The sequence below is a fragment of the Argopecten irradians genome, unplaced genomic scaffold, assembly GCF_041381155.1.
Source record: "Argopecten irradians isolate NY unplaced genomic scaffold, Ai_NY scaffold_0092, whole genome shotgun sequence".
Taxonomy (NCBI): domain Eukaryota; kingdom Metazoa; phylum Mollusca; class Bivalvia; order Pectinida; family Pectinidae; genus Argopecten; species Argopecten irradians.
This window is the reverse complement of record NW_027187559.1, coordinates 7619-32352: the sequence shown is the minus strand read 5'-3', so window position 1 is coordinate 32352 and position 24734 is coordinate 7619. Positions and strand designations below refer to the sequence as shown.

At 32.6% G+C, this 24734-nt stretch overlaps 2 protein-coding genes across 3 annotated transcripts in view; both read right to left on the bottom strand.

The window, feature by feature from the left end:
- The window catches only part of LOC138311713 (uncharacterized), an 8644-nt gene extending 5649 nt beyond the window's left edge, over positions 1 to 2995 (bottom strand). Inside the window, exons 1-4 of one of the 2 annotated variants that reach the window (XM_069252951.1) lie at positions 2939 to 2995; positions 2161 to 2224; positions 708 to 764; positions 7 to 70 (exon numbers count right to left, since the gene is read on the bottom strand). In XM_069252951.1, the coding sequence (XP_069109052.1) occupies positions 7 to 62 (56 nt within the window). In that variant the 5' untranslated portion in view covers positions 63 to 70; positions 708 to 764; positions 2161 to 2224; positions 2939 to 2995. Of the gene's footprint in view, positions 1 to 6; positions 71 to 707; positions 765 to 1422; positions 1495 to 2160; positions 2225 to 2938 lie in introns of those variants that run through there. The other variant, XM_069252950.1, reaches the window with a different exon arrangement.
- LOC138311710 (uncharacterized protein MCAP_0864-like) lies at positions 2170 to 24734 on the bottom strand (the record flags this gene model as incomplete). The annotated part of the gene is given in 13 exon segments (XM_069252949.1): positions 2170 to 2224; positions 2939 to 2995; positions 4569 to 4640; positions 5440 to 5496; positions 6508 to 6536; positions 6908 to 6980; positions 18160 to 18210; positions 18550 to 18630; positions 21095 to 21151; positions 21604 to 21678; positions 22489 to 22545; positions 24087 to 24167; positions 24685 to 24734. Coding segments are annotated over 13 exon segments (795 nt in total), but the record flags the coding sequence as incomplete, so codon positions are not given.

Genomic DNA, 24734 nt, shown 5'->3' with positions numbered 1-24734 from the left:
ACTTACATTTCTCTCTTAAGATCTTCCTTTTCCTCTTTTAGGTTCAATATTTTTGCTTTCATGTTTCTTGCTAAAAATTTAAATGTAATTAGAATTAGAGTTCTTTAAAGCGACTGATAAAAGAATACAATGAATAAATTAGAAATAAATTATTTTCTGTGAGTGTTCCTTTCATATCCCATTTTAGAAAACAAATATAGAAGATAAGACTCATCAAATCGTATACGAAATAACCCTAGTTATACAAATAATCATGTCAATAATATGAAAACAAAGATGTTTAATTTTAAATGCTCGAAATTCTACATTTAGGTATATAAGAGTTCATTTAAAGTATTTACTAATAACGAACACAAATCTTAATGATTAAGTCATTTTGTTGATTAATTGATAAGAGTTGTAAGGTTGACTGAAGTGCGTATGTAACAAGAAATAGAAGGCCAGACTAGGGTTCCAACCCAGGTCCATGAAACAAACGCATGCTCTTGACCACATTACAATTTCCCACCCTTTTTTTAGTCTTCTATCCGAAGACTTATAACATACCCCATCATGTAATCATACCAGGTAATGAACATCGATTCAAGTAATATTGCCTTAGTTACCAGGTGCATGGTTAAAAATAATTATATTTTTATTATACCGTTGAATAAAATAACAAATTCAATTTGTGTCATTTATATGATACATTATGTAAATTGACTTACATTTCTTTCTCAAGACTTGCTTTTTCCTCCTGCAGCGTTGACATGTCCTTGCTGTTGCTGTAAGTATATGATGATAAGAGAACACGTATGTCCTCAATATCTTACATGATACATTATCTTCAACGAATGTTCGTTTTTATATACGATCTCGATTACAAGAATCTTTGAGGATGATATTCACAACATCGCACCAGGTTATATTTACACATATATACATGATCAATTTCGACCGTTTCGCGATTAATTTAAATCATGATGTTGTGTTCAGTAGTAAGTCAAATTATTATACAAATTCATCCTTGTGCGTCGTCAAATATGCCGTTATTCGACTTGCCTTTACCGGTTTAAGTACAGGGAATATAATAATCAAACTCGGAGAAAAATGATTTCCCTGAATAAACTTTGTTTAACAAAATAACATTAACATTTAATAAAAGACAATAAGTAATACAAAAATCAAACAAATATGGACCAAAACACAAGAAGCATGTAAAGCTATTTTCTTCGGAAAAAATCTTGTATTTGATATATAACTCTTAGTATATATGAGACTGTAACGTATGAAGATTGCGATGATTTAATTGAAATTACGTTCACTCATATGTATATTGAAAATTAAATTAATAATAAGTATGCATTACTTTTCATATATTAATTGATACTAATATTACACATTTAGTATTCCCTAAACAAAAAAGGACAAATAAAAAAGTACCTTTCAGTATTTTGTGCTATTAAACGACCCGCTTCGTCTTCCATTTTCTTCATTTTCGACTGTATATCCTTTCTGTACATCATAATGCAACCAATCAAATTTATTCGTCCCATCCATGAAAATTTTAGGCAGGATTATCTTCAGTATTCTTAGTTATTTTTGATTGAGTGATATTGTATTGTGTTTGTATACATGTAGTAATGTCGTTTACATTAAGAATCGCAGGCAATATAAATGATTCCCAATCAAACTTTCAAATATTATCAATTATTTCGACGAGGATTTCAAATACAAGAACTACCGACACCCTGAAGAAGATTAACGGATTTGGTGTGAGCAAAAGTCGCGTACCTATGAATATGGGGGCGCTTTGACGGCATTAGGGTTAGCTCGAAGCGAGAAAATAGCAGAAGGCAGTTGCTTATATTTTTTTCGAAGCGGTCATAGACAAAAACATTGAAAGGAAAGTTTAAACTAACATTTTTTGCATTTCCATTCTATCGAAATGTGTTGATAGAAGCCAAGTATGCACGATTTGTTCAAGCTACATAAGTCATGCTAGTAGGGGCGACGGGTGATTTGTTTACATTTGGAAGTCAATCATTGTAATATTGCACTAGTTACCAGGTGTTGATAAGATAACTACATGAATTGGTATTTCTTTTATCGAACTATACTTTTGAATGAAACGCAAATTAAAGCATGTGATTCACATGTAAATAATACCAGTCAACTTACATTTCTTTCTCAAGAACTCCGTTTTCCTCCTTCAGTTTTCGATATTTCATTTTCCTGTTTGTTGCTGTAAGTATAAATATAGCATTAGAAAGTTCATTAAAGCAATAAATAAACGAATATCATCAATATATTATGATCTCCAAAGAGCGTTCATTTCATATCTCATCACAAGACATAAACATAGAAGATGGAAGTCATAAAATCGTATATGAAATAACTTTAACTATTCAAATAATCATTCAAAAAATATGAAAACCAAGAAGTTTTAATTATAAATGTTCGAAAAAGTACGCTTTGATAAATACTATTTTCATTTGAACTATTTGCTAACAACGGACAAAACATCTTTATGTGGTTTTGATTATTCTATAAGAATCGTAAGGTTGACGGAAATGCGTATGTAAGGCCAGACTGCAGGTTCGAACCCAGGTCCATAAAACACCAGTCGATTCACATTAGCCACATTGGCAACATTACACTTTTCCATCTTTTTTAATCTTCTACCCGAAGAATAGTCCAATTTACCAGTATACAGAACACATATAAAAGGCAACTGTTATCATAAATCGACGTGCTGTAAAAACCAAATGGCAACAATGTATCTGTACTGTTCGTCAGTCCTGCCATCACACCAGAGTAATGAAAATCGATTAAAGTATTATTGCCTTAGTTACCAGGTGCATGGTTAAAATAATTACATTTTATTATACTAATGAATAAAATAACAGATTACAGGGTTTGTTTTCCTTCATATGATACATTATGTAGAATGACTTACATGTTTTTCTCAAGACTAGTTTTTTCCTCCTGCAGCTTTGCCATGTCCTTGTTGTTGCTGAAAGTATATGATGATAAGATTAGAAGTTAAGAAAAATAATGTAGATTTACGTTCTGCATCCCTCAAATCCTGCCCGCTGAAATAAGACAATATTGGCCAATTTGAACATTTATTTTGTTACCATGGCAACGTAGGCTTTCGAAAAGGGTACTAATATGTTCTGCATCGTTGACTTCAAATGATATTTTGCTGAAACCACTCAAACTCTAAATTTTGACCAATTAGCAGCTACCTTAATATTTCTTCCAAGTTTCACGTAATTCCTTGCAACGGTTTTTGACACACATCGTTTTGCGGACTAAAGTATGTTCCAAACCTTCTAGTAGAGGGCTGTGGAACGTATTTTTGTGATGCCATGATCAAATTATGACGCCAAGACGATATTTTCTGATTATTTCTATAGTTCTTATGGCAGCAAGGTTATATTAAGATATGTTCAATACCCCCCTATGTGATTACATGTGTTAACAATGTCATGTTCTGTTCTAAGTCACTATTCTTTGAATGTGTCCCGGTGTGCTTATATATATATATAAGTGTATTTCGATTTATTATCAGCAGTGTAAGTACAAGAAATACATATATTAACTCTGAGAGAAGCAATGTCCCTGAATGAAATTTGCTTATCAAATTTAGCATTTAAGGGAAGACAGTTATGACAAAATAGAAATAAAACAATTACCTGTACCAACAAGCATGGTAAATCTACACGTAAAAGCCTTTTCTGTGAAAGAAATACCTTACTTTTTTCATATATACATCATAGCATACACTAGACTGTAACATTGGATTGGATGTAAAAAGGATCAGCTTAGATGGATTAATATGTGGATTGTAAAATATAAAACAATTAATTATTAAAAACAATTTGATACTTTTTATATATTGATTTATTGTTATTTTACGTATTTAAAACTATCAATCATCGATAATGACAAAAACAATTAACTTATTATTTTCTTCTTCCATTTTCTTTATTTGCAACTTTATGTCCTCCCTGTACTACATAGAATATTTATATAATTAATAATTATTTTTTTGGTTTTCTTAGATATTTTTGATTGGTTGAGTGGTCTATTATGTTTGTCTATAGTCTTAAAATTAGGAATAGTTTGGCATGGTTTTTGATGTAAGAATGTTACACATTCTAAATATGATAAGGACATGTTAAAGATGCTCCACCGTCGACAGCGTATAAACAATATTTATAAATTTAACAATAATTGGTGTTTAATCGTGTATAAATATGTCTAATTAACACAAAAATAATATGAAATAATTAATTTTGCTTTTGGTGCATGCGCAATCAATATTTCATTTCATATAGGACATAGTGCAACGGATTTTTTTTTCGGGACGCAATTAATTATTTTCAATATATTTGTTTTGAAATAAAAGAAAAAGCTCAAACTTTTCAATGGTGGTAATGGTGTTAAGAAAGTATCTTTTGTAACTGAAGAAAAAATACTAATTCGTCTACTCCTGTTTTTGATAGAGAAAAGAATGTCATTTGTCAGCGATGGAGCATCTTTAAATAGACGTGTGAGATATAAAATGTAATTTGACATACCTATCTGCCTGTTTTGCATTTAAACGCTCGTTATCATCTTTTACTCTACTGATTTCCTCATCCAAGTTTTTGCTGTAGATAAATACAGTAAACATTTTTCGATAATTATTACACGTATACCAATGCTCAGGAGTATGATATAAACGCATGCAAACAATTTCCTGCAAATTTAAGAAACATTTTTTCTAAACTTTATAAAATACTCATCATGAAATCAACAGAGCTTCAAGTGAGCTCCGGTAAAGGTATTATCAAGATGATAGTCGAGTCAAAAGTAAAGCCATTTGAAGAAAAGTAATAAAAGATACCCTTCAAAATGCCAATGTACAAAGTTGTTTGTTGTTAAATATATATGGTAAGGAACTTTAACAATTTAACTAACACGTTTTGATGCATTATTCTCACATTCTATATATAAGGTATGCATGTCAATCATACGCTTTAATTTTGCTTCATGTTTTAACAAACATAATAATTTTGTGTTGAAATGGCTTGTAGGTCGTATCTGAGTCCCGGATTTGCCTATTGTCTAGATTTTATCCCTACACAACATTTATCGATTAAAATGACACAGTGAAACAACTAGATATCTATTAATGTATCATATCGCTGACCCATTCAGCCTTCATGCCACACGGCCATGTTAAAAATACCATATGACATGAATATAATAACATTATCATGACATCATATGTAGGATAACAACTAAATGCCACATATTTAGGATAGGACTTAATAATGAAAATGACAAAATTAAAAAAGATTATGTAGAAATATACCTGATTATTATGTATTGTACAGTATTTTTATTATGAGCATAAACAACAACACTTAAAACCATCTTAAAAGGAACAGGTTCTAGAGTACTTACACTCTTTCATTGAGAGCCTTGTTTTCCTTATTCACTTTTTCGAAATCAACCAAGTTCCTAAATTGAAAAAAAAAAGATATTAATCCTTATAGGCTTATTAGTCCTATGTAACACAGCAAATTATAATGTAACAATACAGAAACGCCTTTTATTGAAATAGCATAATAGGTTTAGGTTTGTTTAATTAATATTACTGTTGTATGTTTACATTTACCCCCTGAACAATTCCAAAGGTATACTACTACATACTTATCTGTTGTGTTTTCCTTTTCTTGTGTTTGATTCTTCTTTCTATAATATAAAATGCATTTATTGCCACTGAATAATCAATATCTGAAGTCAATGATTCATTTCTATCCAGTACTAAATTGCTGCATTCACCATGTCTGTTTGTTCCAACAAGTCTCATGCATGAACGATTTTGAATATGTACACAATTTATAATATTTGAGAAAAATATTCATATTACCTTTAGAAATTATATCATAGTACCTACTCTAATAAATTAATTGCAAAAAATAAAGAAGCTAACCGACTGCAAATCATTTATATTTCTTTATGTATTATATCTAATTTTAAAGATGCTCCACCTCTGACAAACGTTTTTTTTCTATCAAATACAGGAGCAGGCGATTTAGTATTTTTCTTCGGTTACAAAAGTTACTTACTTTTCACCAACATAGAAAAGTTTAAGTTTCTCATTTCACTTCACCCGAGAAAATTCCGTGCCACTTTATCTTATATGGAATGAAGTACTGATTGCGCATGCACCAAAAGCAAAATAAATCATTTCGTATTTTTCTGTATTAATTTGACATACATATCCACGATTAAACACCTATTATAGTTCAAATGGTGAGTATCGTTTATGGTCCGTCGGCGGTGGAGCATCTTTAAAATGCAAGAATTGCTGCCTACTAATATCTTGTCGATTTTGTTGTGTCAAAAATGCAGGAAGTGGAACTAGACCCCGTGAAAGACAATTGCAAATAATTTGCAAATACTCATTAAATCAGCATAATCTGAGAAAGTAGAATATGCATAACGAAGGGAGAATAAAAAAAATACCACACCAATTTTGGTTTTTCCAGGGAAAGCTGTTACCAAAAATGTTGATTTGTTTTGTTTAATTCACGCAAAAAATCCAAATCAATGCATATATAAATATATAGAATGATGAAACATCTCTTTTACCTTTTTTTAAAACCTATCAACAGTTGGCTAAAATATTGAAGAGCAGGCAGACCATAATGCAAACAACATATTGAAAAGCAAATGAAATAAAGAATCTAGGCAGATCTTCTATGAATAAATGCCGCACAATTGGTTGATACCTGGAAGCGTTGCAATTAAAAATAAAACTGATAAATATGATTTGAATTATAATGCATTTAACATATTAATGTCACCGGACAATTTATATATATTTCATCCGAAGAATAAAACATGAAAGAATGCAATAACATACAAGGTATTGTTTTTCTTCAATTAGGTCCTTATTTTCTCTTTCCAGCTTCTCGAGTTCACCTTTTAGTTTTTCCCTGTTAAATATAATTATGCAAATATAGGTCAATCTGCAAAATAATAACAGTACACCAATAAACATCTAGATCTGATCGCGATCAAAACACGGGATTTCCACCTATGTAATGATATAAGTAATGTTAGCGAAAAGACGATTGCTTTAATACTCTTTTCCTTCGCTTCAAGTCGAATTAATGAACGGACGGATGATCTTATTCAATATTAATCAGAGAGCGTTTCTTACGAAAGTAGTCTGGTCCAACCAAAAAACAGATTTAGGGGAATCAAGATTTCATAGAGAGGTGAATATATCGGAGCCTGCTGATTGGATATATTCAGGGTACATCAGTTAATGGTTAATGTGTGGTTCGGGCAATACATGTAGATGTAAAATTGTAAAGAATTTTCATGTGAATTCGTTTGGTTCTGTGGTTTCAAAACTGCGGGCATTTGCCCCAACATAACACCGGTTTTGCTTAAACATCCGGTGTCACATGTGACAGCTCTGCCACCCACATAAAAGGTTTTGAATCTGTCAGTTATTGGGTTTGTGCATTACCTTTTTAGTTAGTTAGTTTGATTGTTCAAATGTACGTCCTATTAATAGCTAGGTTCACGTAACGCAAACATGGCATTTGTGTAAATTGTTTATGTAGAACTTAAAACATCTCGATTTTAAAGTTTTCAAGTGTGGGTATAGGTAACAATCAGCCAAATGAAAAAAAGACCACCGAAACGGCCGTGTGTATAAAAGATTGATCCCAGGATATAATTTTAACCCGGGCGCTGATTGGCTGGCTAATCTTGAATTTCAAAAGTAAAAATGTTTTCTGACAGGTAATTATTCCTTGATAACCATGCTATGAATTTGGAAATTCAGATTGAGATTTAGATTCAAAATGTCAATTCTGATAATGAATAGGTAAAAACATTAGAATTTCAGGAATTTTTTAAAGTGCAAAAAATCTCCTTTTCTTATGAAGATCTTGGACCAATGCGGAATAACTCGTACAATTAGAGTTTTAGTTTTAGATACGGATTATCTCCCTTTGGCCACAGCTCAACTACATACACAACACCCAACGCACAAAATAAAATCGCTGAAAGGACAATTGATGTTCTATACCTCCGCCATTTTGAATCATATGACATTGAAATTGGTCAATATATGCGTCTGAGAGCGTGCCCTTTCACATTCGATTCAAAACCTTTCTCTTGGAAATTTCTTCAATTACGGTAAAATTTACGTTAAAAAGGGAACGAAACGCCATATTCGGAGGGCTGTATTTCCACCATTTTCGAATTCCTGATTTTGAAATTATAAACCCTGTACAGACAACATATCAATGTCTTCATTTACATAAAATCAACACCCTAAATTAAATGATAAAGGCCCTACGAGCTCACAAATTACGGAAAAAAAATAAGGAAATGGAACAAATTGACAAATTTAAAGAGCTATATTTCCGCCATTTTTCTATATAACCCCTTTAAAATTCATAACTTTTGAAGAGAAAAGTTCATACAACGAAGGTATGAAAAATCAACACTGTACATACAGGTATTAAGGCGCTGAAACGTCTCGCGCAGGGACTAAAAATTTCGATTTTTGATGTCCTATATCTCCACCATTTTGGATCATATGACCTTGAAATTGGTCATTTTATGTTCCTGAGAGCATGATCTGTCATATGCGCCCATCAAAACTTTTCTGTGACAAATTTCGTTTTTGACCTTTGTTTGACCCCGTAGCGAACTCTTGACCTTGACATAATCTCTGATAACATGGCATGGGAAAAGCACTCGCCTTGTCAGGATCTGTCTGAATTACTAAACATGAACGATGTACATCGTACAGTTATGAAGTTATGAGCGTTTAAAGTTCGTTAAAAAAAGTTGTTTACGTCTGTGACCTTGACCTTGAACCTTATCGTACAAAATCGAACGTACGTTTCAAGCACTCATGTACATACATAACGTGTCCAAATTTGAGCGTCGTACCTTGTTCCGTTCGTGAGAAAAAGTGTTAAGATGGTTTCGTGGAAATAATAAGAATAATAATAATAATAATAACTAGATTTGATCGCGATCAAAACACGGGATTTCCACCTATGTAATGATATAAGTAATGTTAGCGAACAGACGATTGCTTGAACGAACGGACGATCTCACTCAATATTAATCAGAGAGCGTTTCTTACGAAAGCAGTCTGGTTCAACCGAAAAACAGATTTAGGGGAATCCCCCTTTGGGCAGAAGATTTCATAGAGAGGTGAATATATAGGAGCCTGCTGATTGGATATATGTGTGGGTCGGAACAATACATGTAGATGTAAATTTTGTAAAGAATTTTGATAACTTCAATTAACCTGAATAGTAGCAAACGTTAACACGGTCCTCTATGGGAATTTATTTGGTTCTGTGATCTCAAAACGGCCGGATAGTTTCTCAAAATAGCACCGGTTGTGTTTGAACATCCGGTGTCACAGGTGACGGCTCTGCCACACACATAAAAGGTTTTTAAACCTGTCAGTTATTGGGTTTGTGCATTACTTTTGTTGTTTGTTTGTTCAAATGTACGTCCTATTAACAGCTAGGGTCACGTAAGGACGGCCTCCCATGTATGCGGTGTAGTTACACATGTACGTGTATTTACGCAAACACGTGTACATTGTTCATATATACGTGTATATGTAGTGTGATAGAACGGGTTTCTATCATTGTTGCATTGATTTCTACAGTATGTATATTTGTTATTGCACTCTTCTAAGTCTTCACTTCAGTGATCTGTTTATGTATCTTGGACCCAAATTCAGGGGAACACCGTGAGAACAGGTCTTATCTAGGGTGTGTTTGCTGTTTAGCAGTCACATTCATCAACCTAGTTGTCCTCATGATCACCCCGATGATGACCGCTGGCCGGAGTACACGTGTGGTACACGTGGGAGGTTTTTATCAGTCAGTTGAGCCTTGTCTGTTTTAAGCGGAAGATATATTTAGTGTGTAGGTGGGTTGTTGTAGCAACGGTTTCACCTAAATATGGTGCTCTATCCGGACATTGACCAATCAGTGGTCACTTTGGGGTACTGGGTTGATGAGTTGTTATAAAAGGGGCTGATGGGTCTTTACTTAGAGTGTATCTATAGCTAACGTAGGGTTTGTGTATAATTAGGGGTTGTCAGGGGCTTAGGGCTTAGGCATCCTAAGGTATCCTAGTTTACACCGTTGGTTTTATATACCTCTAGAGTTAAGAACACTTGTAGGTGGTTAGTTGGCTCCGTAGGGTGTTAGGCTTTGTTTAGGGAACGTGGTAATCACACAGGACTTAGCTAATTAGGCCTAAAGTTTGGCTATAGTTAATCTTGGATACATTGTAACTGCTTCGGCACTTATTATATCTCTTATTGTTATCTGTCTTAACGGGCACTATTGTGAATCTTCTATGTAATAATTAATCTACTTGTCTTTTATATAATAAATAGTTATTTGTACCTGTATTTACCTAGTTGAGTTATTGGATTAGTGTCAGTGCTTCCGCTACATCCTAGAGATCGAACCTGTTGAGATACAGGCCTGTAACCTGTGGAGGAAACGGGATCCGGAGAGGATTTGTGACGACTGTGGACTCTGTTGTATACTAAAAATACTATACGATCACGATTTGGGACTTATACATATAACGGGAGCTACAGTCGGATCGCCCCTCCGGGTCTCTTGTGGAAAACCCTCCCTATTACAGTAGCACTTAAAACATCCCGAAAAGTATTGAAAACTAGATGTAAAAATACCTTCGAAACGGCCCGTGTGTAACGAAGATTGAGCCCAGGACAGAATTTTAACCCGGCCGCTGATTGGCTGGCTTATTATGAATTTCAAAATTAAAAAATGTTTTCTGACAGGTAATTATTCCTTGATAACCGTGATATGAATTTGGAAATTCCGATTGAGATTTAGGTTCAAAATATCAATTTTGATAATGAATAGGTAAACACATTAGAATTTCAGGTTTTTTTAAAAAGTGCAAAAATTCTCCTTATCTTATGAAGATCTTGGACCAATGCGGAATAACAAGTACGATTAGAGTTTTAGTATTAGATACCGATTATCTCCCTTTGGCCACATGCCACATCATGTAATCACACCTCAAAATCGCTGAAAGTTCTATACCTCCGCCATTTTGAATCATATGACATTGAAATTGGTCATTTTATGTGTCTGAAAGCATGATCTTTCACATCCAATTCAAAACATTTCACCTTTGAATTTTCATGAATTACGCTAAAATTTACGTTAAAAAATGAACGAAACGCCATATTCGGAGGGGTCTATATTTCCGCCATATTCAAATTCATGACTTTGAAATTAAAAACCTGTACAGACAATAGGCTAAAGCTAACATTTACAAAAATTCAACACTCTACATGAGATGATAAAGGCCCTACGAGCTCACAAATAACGGACAAAAATAAGAAAATGAAACAAATTGCCATATTTGGAGAGCTATGTTTTCGCCATTTTTCTATATAACCCCTTAAAAATAAATAACTTTTGAAGACAAAAGTTCATACAACATAGGTATGAAAAAATCAACACTGTACATACAGGTTTAAAGGCGCTGAAACGTCTCGGGCAAGGACAAATATAAACTAAAATTTCGATTTTCGATGTCCTATATCTCCGCCATTTTGAATCTTATGACCTTGAACTTGGTCATTTTATGTGTCTGAAAGTATGATCTTTCACATCCAATTCAAAACATTTCACCTTTGAATTTTCATGAATTACGCTAAAATTTACGTTAAAAAATGAACGAAACGCCATATTCGGAGGTCTATATTTCCGCCATTTTCACATTCATGTCTTTGAAATTAAAAACCTTGACAGACAATAGGCTAAAGCTAACATTTACAAAAAATCAACACCCTACATGAAATGATAAAGGCCCTACGAGCTCACAAATAACGGAAAAAAAATAAGAAAATGAAACAAATTGCCATATTTGGAGAGCTATATTTCCGCCATTTTTCTATATAATCCCTTTAAAACCCATAATTTTTGAAGACAAAAGTTCATACAACAGCCGTATGAAAAATCAACACCGTACATACAGGTATTAAGGCGCTGAAACGTCTCGGGCAGGGGCAAATATAAACTAAAATTTCGATTTTTGATGTCCTATATCTCCGCCATTTTGGATCATATGACCTTGAATTTGGTCATTTTATGTGCCTGAGACCATGCTCTTTCATATGCGCCCTTCGAAACATTTCTATGGTAAAGTTCATTTTTGACCTTTGTTTGACCTCATTTGACCCCCTAGTGAACTCGTGACCTTGACATAATTTCTGATAACATGTATTGAGAAAAAAACGTGAATTATCGTGATCTACATGGAGAATGAAACGTGCATGTTGTGTAGCGAACGGTTATGAAATTATGAGCGTTTAAAGTTCGTTCGAAAAAAGCAGTTTTTTTACGTCTGTGACCTTGACCTTGAACGTTATCCTCCAAAATCGGGAGTACATTTTAAGAACTCATGTACGTACATAACGTCTCCAAATTTCAGCGCTCTACACCTCTTATTTATTACGAAGATGTCGTTTAAAGATTTAAAGCTTTTTGAACCCTGTGACCTTGAATGAATGTCAAGGTCAATAAAACAGCATAAGTTCTGTAGACATTCGTCCATGCTATGTCTATACAAAAAATCAAGCATGTGTGTTAAGTATTAAAGGCGCTGAAACCTTAAATATTTTTGGCGGGAAAACGCCAAAATAGCCTTTTTTCAAAAGGCCTATATCTCCGCCATTTTGGATCACATGACCTTAAAACTTGTCATTATATATTTCTGAGGGCATGCCCTTTCATATCCAACTTTCAAAACTTTTTCTGTGTTGAATTTCGTTTTTGACCTTTGTTTGACCCCGTAGCGAACTCTTGACCTTGACATAATCTCTGATAACATGGCATGGGAAAAGCACGCGCAATGTCACGATCTATCTGAATAACAAAACGTGAACGATGTACACCGTACGGTAATGAAGTTATGAGCGCTTAAACTTCGTTCCAAAAAATTGTTTTTTTACGTCTATGACCTTGACCTTGAACATTTTTGTAAAAAATCGAACGTACATTTCAAGATCTTATGTACATTCATAACGTGTCCAAAGTTGAGCGTCGTACCTTATTTCGTTCCTGAGATATCTTGCGAACAAGATTTGTGTGGAAATAAGAATAAAAAAGAAAAATAAAGAATAATAATAATAAGAAGAAAAAAACAGAACAATAACAATAGGGATTTCCATCCTCAATGGAAATCCCTAATAATAACTAGATTTGATCGCGATCAAAACACGGGATTTCTACCTATGTAATGATATAAGTAATGTTAGCGAACAGACGATTGCTTGAACGAACGGACGATCTCACTCAATATTAATCAGAAAGCGTTTCTTACGAAAGTAGTCTGGTCCAACTGGAAAAACAGATTTAGGGTAATCCCCCTTAGGGCAAAAGCTTTCATAGAGAGATGAATATATCGGAGCCTGCTGATTGGATATATTCAGGGTATATCAGTTAATGGTTAATGTGTGGGTCGGGCAATACATGTAGATGTAAAATTTGTAAAGAATTTTGATGTATATGAAAGTTTGTTTGGTTCTGTGGTTTCAAAACTGCCGGGTATTTTCCACAACATAACACCGGTTTTACTTAAACATCCGGTGTCACAGTGTGACAGCTCTGCCACACACATAAAAGGTTTTTGAACCTGTCAGTTATTGGGTTTGTGCATTACCTTTCTTTGATTAAATGTACGTTCTATTAGTAGCTAGGTTCACGTGAGGACGGTCTCCCATACATGCGGTGTAGCTACACATGTACATGTACGTGTATTAACGCAAACATGGCGATTGTGTACATTGTTCATGTAGAACTTGAAACACCTCGAAATTAAAGTATTCACGTTGGGTATAGGTAACAACCAGCCAAATGAAAAAAAGACCTTCGAAACGGCCCGTGTGTATAGAAGATTGAGCCCAGGACAGAATTTTAACCCCGGCCACTGATTGGCTGGCTTATTATGAATTTCAAAATTAAAAATGTTTTCTGTTTTCAAAAATATCATATTGAATCACATGAATTTCACTCTTGAAAGATTAGTCATATAACATCTACGATTAGTCTGAGATCACCCTGCCACATCTTTAACATCTAATTCAAAATACTTGAAATTGAGTCTCTTATATGTTATCTGAAAGCATGAATTTCACATCCAAATGTCAAAACATATCCAACCTATGAATTACATGAATTACGCTCTAAATTTACGTTTAAAAAATGGAACGAAACGCCCCATGGGTAATCGGGAGGTCTAACATTTCCGCCATTTTTTCAACATTCATGTCTTTGAAATTAAAAACCTGTAAAACAATAGGCTAAAGCTAAACATATTACAAAAATTCCACACTCAACGTGTGAGATGATAAAGGCCCTACGAGCTTCACAAATAACGGAAAAAAAAAAAGAAAATGAAACAAATTGCCATATTTTGGAGAGCTCTATTTCCGCCAATTTTTTCTATATAGAACCCCTTAAAAAATAAATAACTTTTGAAGACAAAAAGTTCATAAAACATAGTATTGAACAATCAAACACTGTACATACAGGTTTAAAGGCGCTGAAACGTCCTCGTGCTCGCAAGGGACAAATAAAATAAACTAAAATTTCGGTTTTTAATGTCCTATATCTCGGCCATTTTGAAAACATATGACCTTGAAATTGGTCATTTTATGTATCTGAGGGAATGCTCTTTCACATCCAGTTCAAAACATTTCTCATTAAATTTTCATGAATTAACGGTAAAATTTACGTTAAAAAATGAACGAAACGCCATATTCGGAGAGCGATATTTCCGCCATTTTCAAATTTATGTCTTTGAAATTTAAACCTGTACAGACCATAGGCCAAAGTCTACATTTACAAAAAATCAAAATCCTACATGAAATGATAAAGGCCCTACGAGCTCACCAATTACGGAAAAAAATCAGGAAATAAAACAAATTACCATATTTGGAGAGCTATATTTCCGCCATTTTTCTATACCACCCCTTCAAATTCATAACATTTGAAAACAAAAGTTCTTGCAACACAGGTACGAAAAATGAAGACTGTACATACAGATTTAAAGGCGCTGAAACGTCTCGCGCAGGACAAATATAAACTAAAATTTCGATATTTTATGTCCTATATATCTCCGCCATTTTGAATCATATGACCTTGAAATTGGTCATTTTATGTATCTGAGGGAATGCTCTTCCACATCCAATTCAAAAAACATTTCTCATTGAATTTTCATGAATTACGGTAAAATTTACGTTAAAAAAATGAACGAAACGCCATATTCGGAGGGCTTTATTTCCGCCATTTTCAAATTTATGTCTTTGAAATTAAAAAATCTGTACAGACAACAGACCAAAGTCTACATTTATTAAAAAACAACACCCTACATTAAATGATTAAGGCCCTACAAGCTCACTAATTACGGAAAAAAATAAGAAAATGAAACAAATCGCGATATTCAGAGAGCTATATTTCCGCCATTTTTCTATATAACCCCTTGAAATTCATACGTTTTCAATACAAAAGTGTATACAACACAGGTACGAAAAACCAAGACTGTACATACCGGTTTAAAGGCGCTGAAAACGTCTCGCGCAAGGACAAATATAAACTAAAAAATTCTGTTTTTTGATGTCCTATATCTCCGCCATTTTGAATCACATGACCTTGAAATTTTGTCATTTTATGTGCATGAGAGCATGCTCTTTCATATGCGCCCTTCAAAACGTTTCTATGTAAAAGTTCATTTTTGACCTTTGTTTAACCTCATTTTGACCCCCTTGCGAACTCAGTGACATTGACATAATTTATGGATAAACATGTATGGAAATATAAAACGTGAATTGTTCGTGATCTACCTGGGAGAATGAAAAACACGTACATGTTTTGTAGCGCACGGTTATGAAATTATGAGCGTTCTAAAGTTCGTTAGAAAAAAGTTGTTTTTTTGACGTTCTGTGACCTGACCTTGAACGTTATCCTCCAAAATCGAGATTTGAAAGATTGACCTTCTGTATATGTAAGTCGCATGGTTTACACACAATCGTGGGTCCCATACATGTTTCTTTACGGTGAAAATTTTCTTCGGTTTGGAAGTTAGATTTAGATGTACTATTAGTTACTCTCTTCAGGATTTTTGGGTCTATGTTTGGCGTTTCTCTTATTGATGACGATGGTTTTGTTTTGTTTTGTGTTTTTGTTCTGCAATCTCTGCATTTGTATCTGCTTGGTGAACATTGTGTTAGTTGGCTGTTACCTGTTTTTTTGCAGTATGCACCGTAAAGAATAAAAGTATGGACCCACGATGTACGGAACCTGCCCCACTGCGAATAAATTAACAGATTTGGTTCAACTCTTTCAAATCTTTCACACTCCAGAAGACATTCGTAAGTGATATGCAAATATGTGTTGCGTGATTTCGAACAAAAGAAAAGACCTTTTTTATGTAATTATTACATGCTCCCAGGATTTTGTAAGGCATTTTTAACATTGGATCGAGACCAGTTTACTTACACTGAGGGCCCGGTTCGTGGTCCGTTCCGTGGTCACGTGTACATAAAATAACTTATTAATGTTACGGAGTGAACAGGGGAAGGAAAACAAATTTTAAGTGAACATCTTTTGGAACATTTGCGCCGGATAAAAGAATGGTTTACAAAATATCCAGTTCTAATAAAATGTTTAAATAATAATAATAACCATGCAAAAGAAAAAAAAGAGAAAATGAACCAAGAGATATAATAAAATATGTATTCAGAATCTGATGAAACCGAAACTGTATCGTTTTGTTGTTAATTGTTATAAGTTGTTTAGTAATTGTACTAAATGCAATTGTTAATGGGTTATTCACGCCCTTTATATATGATAGCGTCACATTAAACAACAATGTGTACTTTAATGTCATTGACGTCATACTTATTGTTGGTTAAGCATCTGAAGAATACATGTTTGAATGCGCTAATGCTAAACTAACAACGTGTTTCATTTTTTTATTTTTCTATATGTTTACCGGACACTGAGAATTTAATGTTATTCAATATATATATATATATATATATATATATATATATATGTATATCACTTAGTACCGATTAAAGCTTGATGTGTCAGCCTAAAGATTACAACATTACAACAATAGTATAGATAATACGTTCGTTTTCATCACCTTTTCGGTGACACTTGGAAGTCGTACTTAAGATGGTAAGAAAAACATAATTTTAGACATTATAAGCGATATACAGCCCTGTCTCACTCACAATTTATAGGCGATGTTCTCGTCAAACCGTAATTTGAAAAAATGTATTGATTACGAAGTATATGATTGCTTTTTTGTACATGTATATATGTGCATAAATTATTACGTCCATAAATCAAAAGACGAATATAACCAGCGATGGTCAAATATAATCTCGAGTCTAATAAACCCATTTTGTGTAATCAAAATTAAAGATGTGTTAATAAAGATGTGTTTACGTTTTATGTAACCTGTATGTTTACTTATCAGTTGCAAGAGATTTTAAACCTTGAAAGTGATGCCCTATATATAAGGTAGAAAGACATACGGATACCTCATTTATCACTTTTTTGTTAGTTTTGTTTACTGACGTCACAATGAGAGGAAGTTATCCCATCGAAATTAAGGCCCTGATATTTAAATAAGGACAAGCATCGGCTACATAAATGCATTAAATGACCGGGATGGGGCATTCCTAAGTGGAATTGAAGATGCATTTCAATTTAAGATGCTCTAAGGGACACTTTTGGTGAGCCTTTGAGTTTGATACTATAAAAAACTATTTTGGTTGCGATCAAAGTTTAGCGCAAATTGCACATTCACTTTGATTAGTGCAATCATATTATAGCGGAAAATAACTAGCGCGGAATATAAAATTTACTTCATTTTAGAAGATTGGATGTCAATATTAACATTGCATACGTAGTTCATGCAGTCTTTATAACGTCATGTAGTACTTATTTGATTAACTATCAAATGTCCCTTAAAATAGCATCCTCTTCCGTCGAAAATAACACTTTTGACTATATAATAATGCTTTGCAATCAGACGTTTTCAACGCACCTTTTATCTTGTTCGTTGTTTGTACCTTGCGTGGAGACTGTGGATTGGTTTCTGCCAAAAATAAGATGAAATATAATATGTTATTGAACAATCTTGTAACGTTGACATTTACAGACAGGAGGATACATTATATCTGTTTTAACGTTACTCGTTATATTAATTTACAACTGTATTAAATAATGACTTAATTTTACAAATTCCACTGTTTACCATTGATCAAAAGAACTGGGTACATCTCATCAATATGGATAGTTTTAGTTTCTAGTTTTACTCAGACTAGTTATAGTATGAAAATTATGTTTGTTCTTAAAGCGAATAAAAATAACTGGCAAGATTTATCTCAAGTATAAACAATTTAGACTAACTTAAACCAAATTGTCCTCAACATACCTTTTAGGTTTATTGTTGAGTTGTTTAAGTATTTCCTGATTCCTTTTCACCAATTCGTTTTTTTCCATTTCGATCTTGTCTCTGTGAAACAACGTCAAATTCGAAACAACTAATGTTAAAATATATTGTTCAATTAAAAACGAAAATCTAAAATACTCATATATGTCACTAACCATTTTTTTTATATAAATTTTGGTATAAATGGGTCGTATAATAAATTGTAGCAGCTATTCATGGAAAGGCATTGAACAAAAACCCGACAACAAATGATTGTTTTAAAACGTAACCGCACGAGAAAAACAGGAAAACGGAAGAGACTAGCAATTATGATTATTTGTTTATGAAGGACTCGATACATTCCATTGTGTAAGTGTTGAAGTCTTTTTTTCATTATTACACGTACGAAATTAATCAAGGAAAAAATTTTAGTTTTTGTGATATGTGAAGTGATTTGTACATTTGTGACAAAATGCATTTACATATGAAATTCAATATTCATTATTTTAACTCGTTTAATATTCATTTATTTAACTTTGAACTTCTCTTATACTGTAAACCGAGTTATTTACAAGGGCCGCTAGATATAATGCACTCTCAATGTGTTCATTGAAAAAACAAAATTTACTCTCTCTGTAGATATGTATATATGCACTATATATATTAATTAGTTATTATGTGTTTTCACATATATATATATAATCACTCGACTTAATTATATCAAATCTGAAAAGGAAAAAAAACGGTTGCCATGTAGACAAAGTGGTTTACAGTACCAGGTATTCCCTATACAATATGATAGTAATTTTCTCGAGTTTTAATTGAACGATTTATGACATAAAATTTGCAAGTTGCACCCTTTTAGAAAAGCAAAAGAAGAGGTTAAGTAAAAAAGAAGAATAGTAGAAAGAACTGAGAGAAAGAAGAAGGGGGAATGGACTGACAAGGTCATTGTTCTCAATGAGATTTATAAAATAATATGTAAAAAGATTAGATACCACACCCAAGATCATGCAAAAAAGCAATTAAAGTATAGTAGAGAAAAAGTTTAAAAAGTGACATAATTCTAAAAAACTTTCCCATTTTCTCACACTCATTGACAAATTTCATAATATGTGTTTCACCCTTGGTGGTTGCAATGTATTTTTCAGTCCTGTACAAAACCTTCAATAAACTTTTTTAAACGCATTCATTGATAAAACCAATTTGGAGACATTTAGCACAAAATAATATATATTGCTTTAGTACTAAAATGACAACAGTATCTGTATAATTTTTCAATTAGAGAGTCCAAAAAAATGAAAGATTCCTAATTTAACGTAAATGGAATTAAAAATCATTTCTAATATGGATTACAAATTTGATAGGAATAACTGGAACATTTTTCACAGTCCCATTAATGTTTGAACTATAGTCTCAATTTCAGTTTTAACACTGATGACCAGTAAGGAGTGTCTACAAGGCCCTATTTTAAACAGATATGAATTTTGTGGTTAAAATATACTGATTAATTCTAAACTGAAGCCACGTGCAATTTTGTGCTTCTGGTACTGATAAAAGGAATAATGTATTTTTGTCTCCATTTTTGATTTTCGATACCAAAAATATCATCCCATTTTTTTCTTCCTGTAGCAACAGTAGTATTCTGGCAAAAAATATGTGCCTTATAAAAAATCACTTGCTCCTTTTTTATGCTTAACCAAATATTTCTATGTTTTTTGGGATGAATGGGTAATTTAAAATCCTATTGGAAATTTCATTGATTACACCTTGATATGTAAGAAAATCTGTATGCATATTAAATTTCTGATTAAAACTCATATGGACTGTAAAACACATTTTTGCGTTTTCAAAAAATACACTTGAGTGAAACGACATCTATACATAATTCACGTTTGATTGTTTTAATCACTCATTTGTTCTTAGACTAGTAGAATATTTTTCTTCTAATATTAAATTGAGCATTTCAAAAACAATATTTTCCGTGATACAATTTATATAATTTGAACTATTTCAATAGATTGACATGGTATATCTTCTCTGGAGGAGTCAAATTAGAAACTGCGACATAAAGAACACGTGATGGGCATTTGAAGTTGTATGATCTATGACCTGGTCTCATTTGTCAAAGAAACTATGGAAGTGGTTTATGCATATTTTTTCTTCCAATTTTTCAAATTTTAGATTACCAATATTGTTCGAATTAAAAAAAAAATTAAATAATTCAGTAATAGCTTGGAAGGATCTATATCAGTCGATGTACTGGTATCACCGCTGTTGGTCACGTGGTGTGACTCGGGTGTCTGATATTACTCGATCGAAGGTTTTAAGCATGACGTTGATCAATGGCCGCTTTAAAAATGCATGATATTTCACCCAAAATTTTCTTCTCTATCTTAAAGATACATTATGCTTTTATGGATCTGAAGCATCAAATATATGCACACATTGCATGTTAAAAAACATTAATTAGAGTGAAAATTACATAAAATATTAGTTAAATTTACAAAACAAAATTACAAATACTTGCAGCCCAGAAATAACTTGCCTGTCAGACGTTAGTTTCTGTATATTTTTTCTCATTTTTGCAATTTCTTCCTCGTTCCTACATAAACAAAATTACAGTATTATAAATGGTGCCTATAGACGAGGCGTGAATTATTGGTATGAAATGGAAATTTCTTAACTATCAGTTGTCTGACCGAACAAATAACCGTTTACACTTTATTCGCCGTATATTTGTTATCTAATAAATATTTATCAGCTTAACGTATATCTAACTTTATATATATACATTTGCATTTGCGTTTGTGAGGAAGACATTTCATTGTCTTAGTGGCGCGTTTGTTAACCCCAAATTGGCTCCCCCTCGTAATAGGTATATTCTGTAAGTTTGTACCGTGTATTTTAATTACAGTGTCTTTTGAGTTACATAATACATTGATAAATTCTCAGTCAACCTATAATAGGTCGGTCATTTTCATTTTATATTTATCGTTGTGTTATTCTGTTGCAAGTTTGTAGATGCATAAATATGTTTCATCAATCATTGCTTACCCATTTTCTTCTCCGTTATGGCGAGATCTGAGTCTCTGATTTTCTTCTTCCAGCTGTATCATTTTCTTCTCATAACTACGTGGATCACATAATATAATTTTAAAAATGAATAACTAATACCCAATATAGCGTTCGTGTATCTATGGTTAGGAATGAGTATATGTACCATACATGTTTGTCAAATCAACCGATTGCTTGATAGCAATAGGATGACACAAAACAAGCATTCTGGGAGCATTGCTGAAGCACTCATGTCCCCTGCCGATTCTAACAAGGCATTATACTGACATTACCCTATTTTTAGTATCAATTACCTTTTTTATGACCTTTTGACCCCCTAATAATTTACAAGCTGCCTTAACTCCTACAATTGTATGGAGTTTGATGAAAATCAATTGATCTATTCTTAATTCATTGTCAGGAAACCTACATTTCCAAACCAAATTAATTTTCCAAGCTGTGTTACCCATTCAGCTACCATTGCATGACATCCGGATCCTGTATTTATCAATTAGTTCTCAGGTTGTCGTTATGAAAATAACATCCTGACAGACAGATATATAGACAGTCAAAGAGACAGACAGAGACAAGCAAGGACGTTCAAACATACTAAAAGTATAACCCCTCCGGTTCCAACGATATAAAATAAAATAGGAAACATATATTCGAACTTTTATTATTAAGTAACATATATAATTTATTCAGCAAATCAGATCAATTAATTCTGTTCAATTTTGTTTTGCCTGTGGCTATTCTTCTTGTGTATGGACCAAATCAGATAGCCAAAACGTTTTCAATAAATGAATTTATTTAGGTGTTGGTTCTTATCAATTCATAATAGGTTTTAAGATTCATGTGTATATTAGGTTATGTGATTAGTTTTACCTTTCCCTGGAAACTCCAGATATCATATCCAAAAATTCCGGTGCCGTGCTTTCAAGTCTGAAATAATAAAGAAATAACCAAATGGACACAAAGATCAGTTACAATTAAAATAAACAAATACTTAAGGATTAATTTGAATAGACTTTTTATCTAATGGAGATATAATACAAAACTTTGAGTGTACTCTAAATTTATCGCGAATGGGTATATGATGAGAGTGCACTCATATTCTTATGTAAAATCTCCATAACGTAGATATCAGATTAATTCTTATAATTCTATTTACTAAATATAATTTCTTCAAAACTCTGAACTCGTTTTGGGACTCATTGTTTTTATCAAATCAATACGCCGTTATCTCAGCCAATCAGAAACGACGCCATTTTGTTCCTTTTTGTGCTGAAAAAGTGAATGTTTACAAGCAAAATTGAATTATCTTAGCATATGCAATAGCTGGCAGAGCAATATCTAATAATTAACTTGAAAAGAGTTTATATGTTATGGAGATATAACACAAAAATCTGAGTGTTCTCTAAATAAACCATAACATAAAAAATTGTTTTAAAACTAATCATTACAATTAAATTTACTAAAGATAATTCAAAATTCCTAATTTTTTGGGACTCTTTTTTCGGTGAAATCATTACGCCGTTATCAAGGGCAATCAGAAGCGACGTTACAAACGGCACCGTTATTTTAAAATTTATGGACTGATTAAGGAAACATCCAACTAACTGAAAAAAAGACCTTCGAAAAGGCCTCTGTGTATTTAACCTGGCCGCTGATTGCCTGGCTAATAATGAAATTTCCATTGTGACAATGTTTTCTGACAGGTAATTATTCCTAGATAACCATAATATGAATTTGGAAATTCAGATTGAGAGTCAGGTTCAAAATATCAATTTTGATAATGTATTGGTAAAAACATTAGAATTTCAGGAGTTTTTAGTGCAAAATGCGCCTGGTTTCAATATAGCTACCCTGGTTGGAGTTTGAGCTGAAGGACCCCAACTTTTTTTCCATCGAGTGTTATATGATAACCTAGACTTTAATTATAGAACACAATAGCTAACTAAACTCCCTTTGTTTTAATAATATATTACAAATCTTTAACAATCTTTAACACTGTGGTCTATGTCAAATCATTTAGTTGGTTGATCTCTTTAAGGGAATTTGTAAGCCAATTAAAGTGTATTTTACAAAAAAAATGAATTACATACATATTCCGGTAATAGAATGATCGGGTGATATAAATGTATAACATATTTAGCTTAATAATTGATAGATTCTGATATAAAAAAGAAATCGCCAAATGCGCAATAGATATGGTCCGTTCTTTATTTTGGTATTTACAATATGTATATGAATTTATGGTATCTGTAATGTTAATGAAAATGAAAGTTTTATAAATATCAAACTAGATATATGAGGTATATTTCTGTCACTAAAAACTTTATCAAATTAGAAGTATTCTGTTTAAAAACTCACTGATAGCTTACTTGTTATAGGTACACCACCGTTGTACGTAGATACGATAAATGCAAATGGGTCAATACAAATGGGCCACTTAATGGAAAAGAGACAAGTTGAATACTCACCCATGCTTTGCTTTTGTAAGATCCGATTCAAGTTTCTTTACTCTTTTCTTTAGATCTGTGATCGTTGATGTCTGATCTTTTCTATAAAATGACAGAAAGTTATAATAAATTATCAATAATGATTTTAACAATGTATTCAATCTATTTATCAAAAGAAATGACATTTTAACATCATCTTAAACTCTTATCCTTATCACAGTATCGTCAAAACAGTGCAATTTGGGACATATGTTTTGTTCAAAATAGATATCATTTGAAGTTTCTCACATAATTTGAAACACTGTTCGCTTATATAAAAGGTGTTTATATGCAAATGCTGAATATTGCATAATGTTGCGAAAATATATGTTAACAACAAATGCCGTACGGTAATTGAGCAAATACATGACAAGTACATAGAGTATATTAATTATATATTTAACAAAAGTTATATCAAATCTCAATATCAATAATGTGAAAGGACTTTAATTTGAATAAGGACACGGTTATTACCTATATGAAATTCATTCCAGTAACTACAGAACTAGTTTAGATGATCTCATGAAAATGTTTGTACGAACATTTAGTAAACAAAGATAATTTAATTTCAACGTCTTACCGTTCCGATTTTAATTGTTTTATTTCTTCCTTCAGTTGTGCCATATCGTC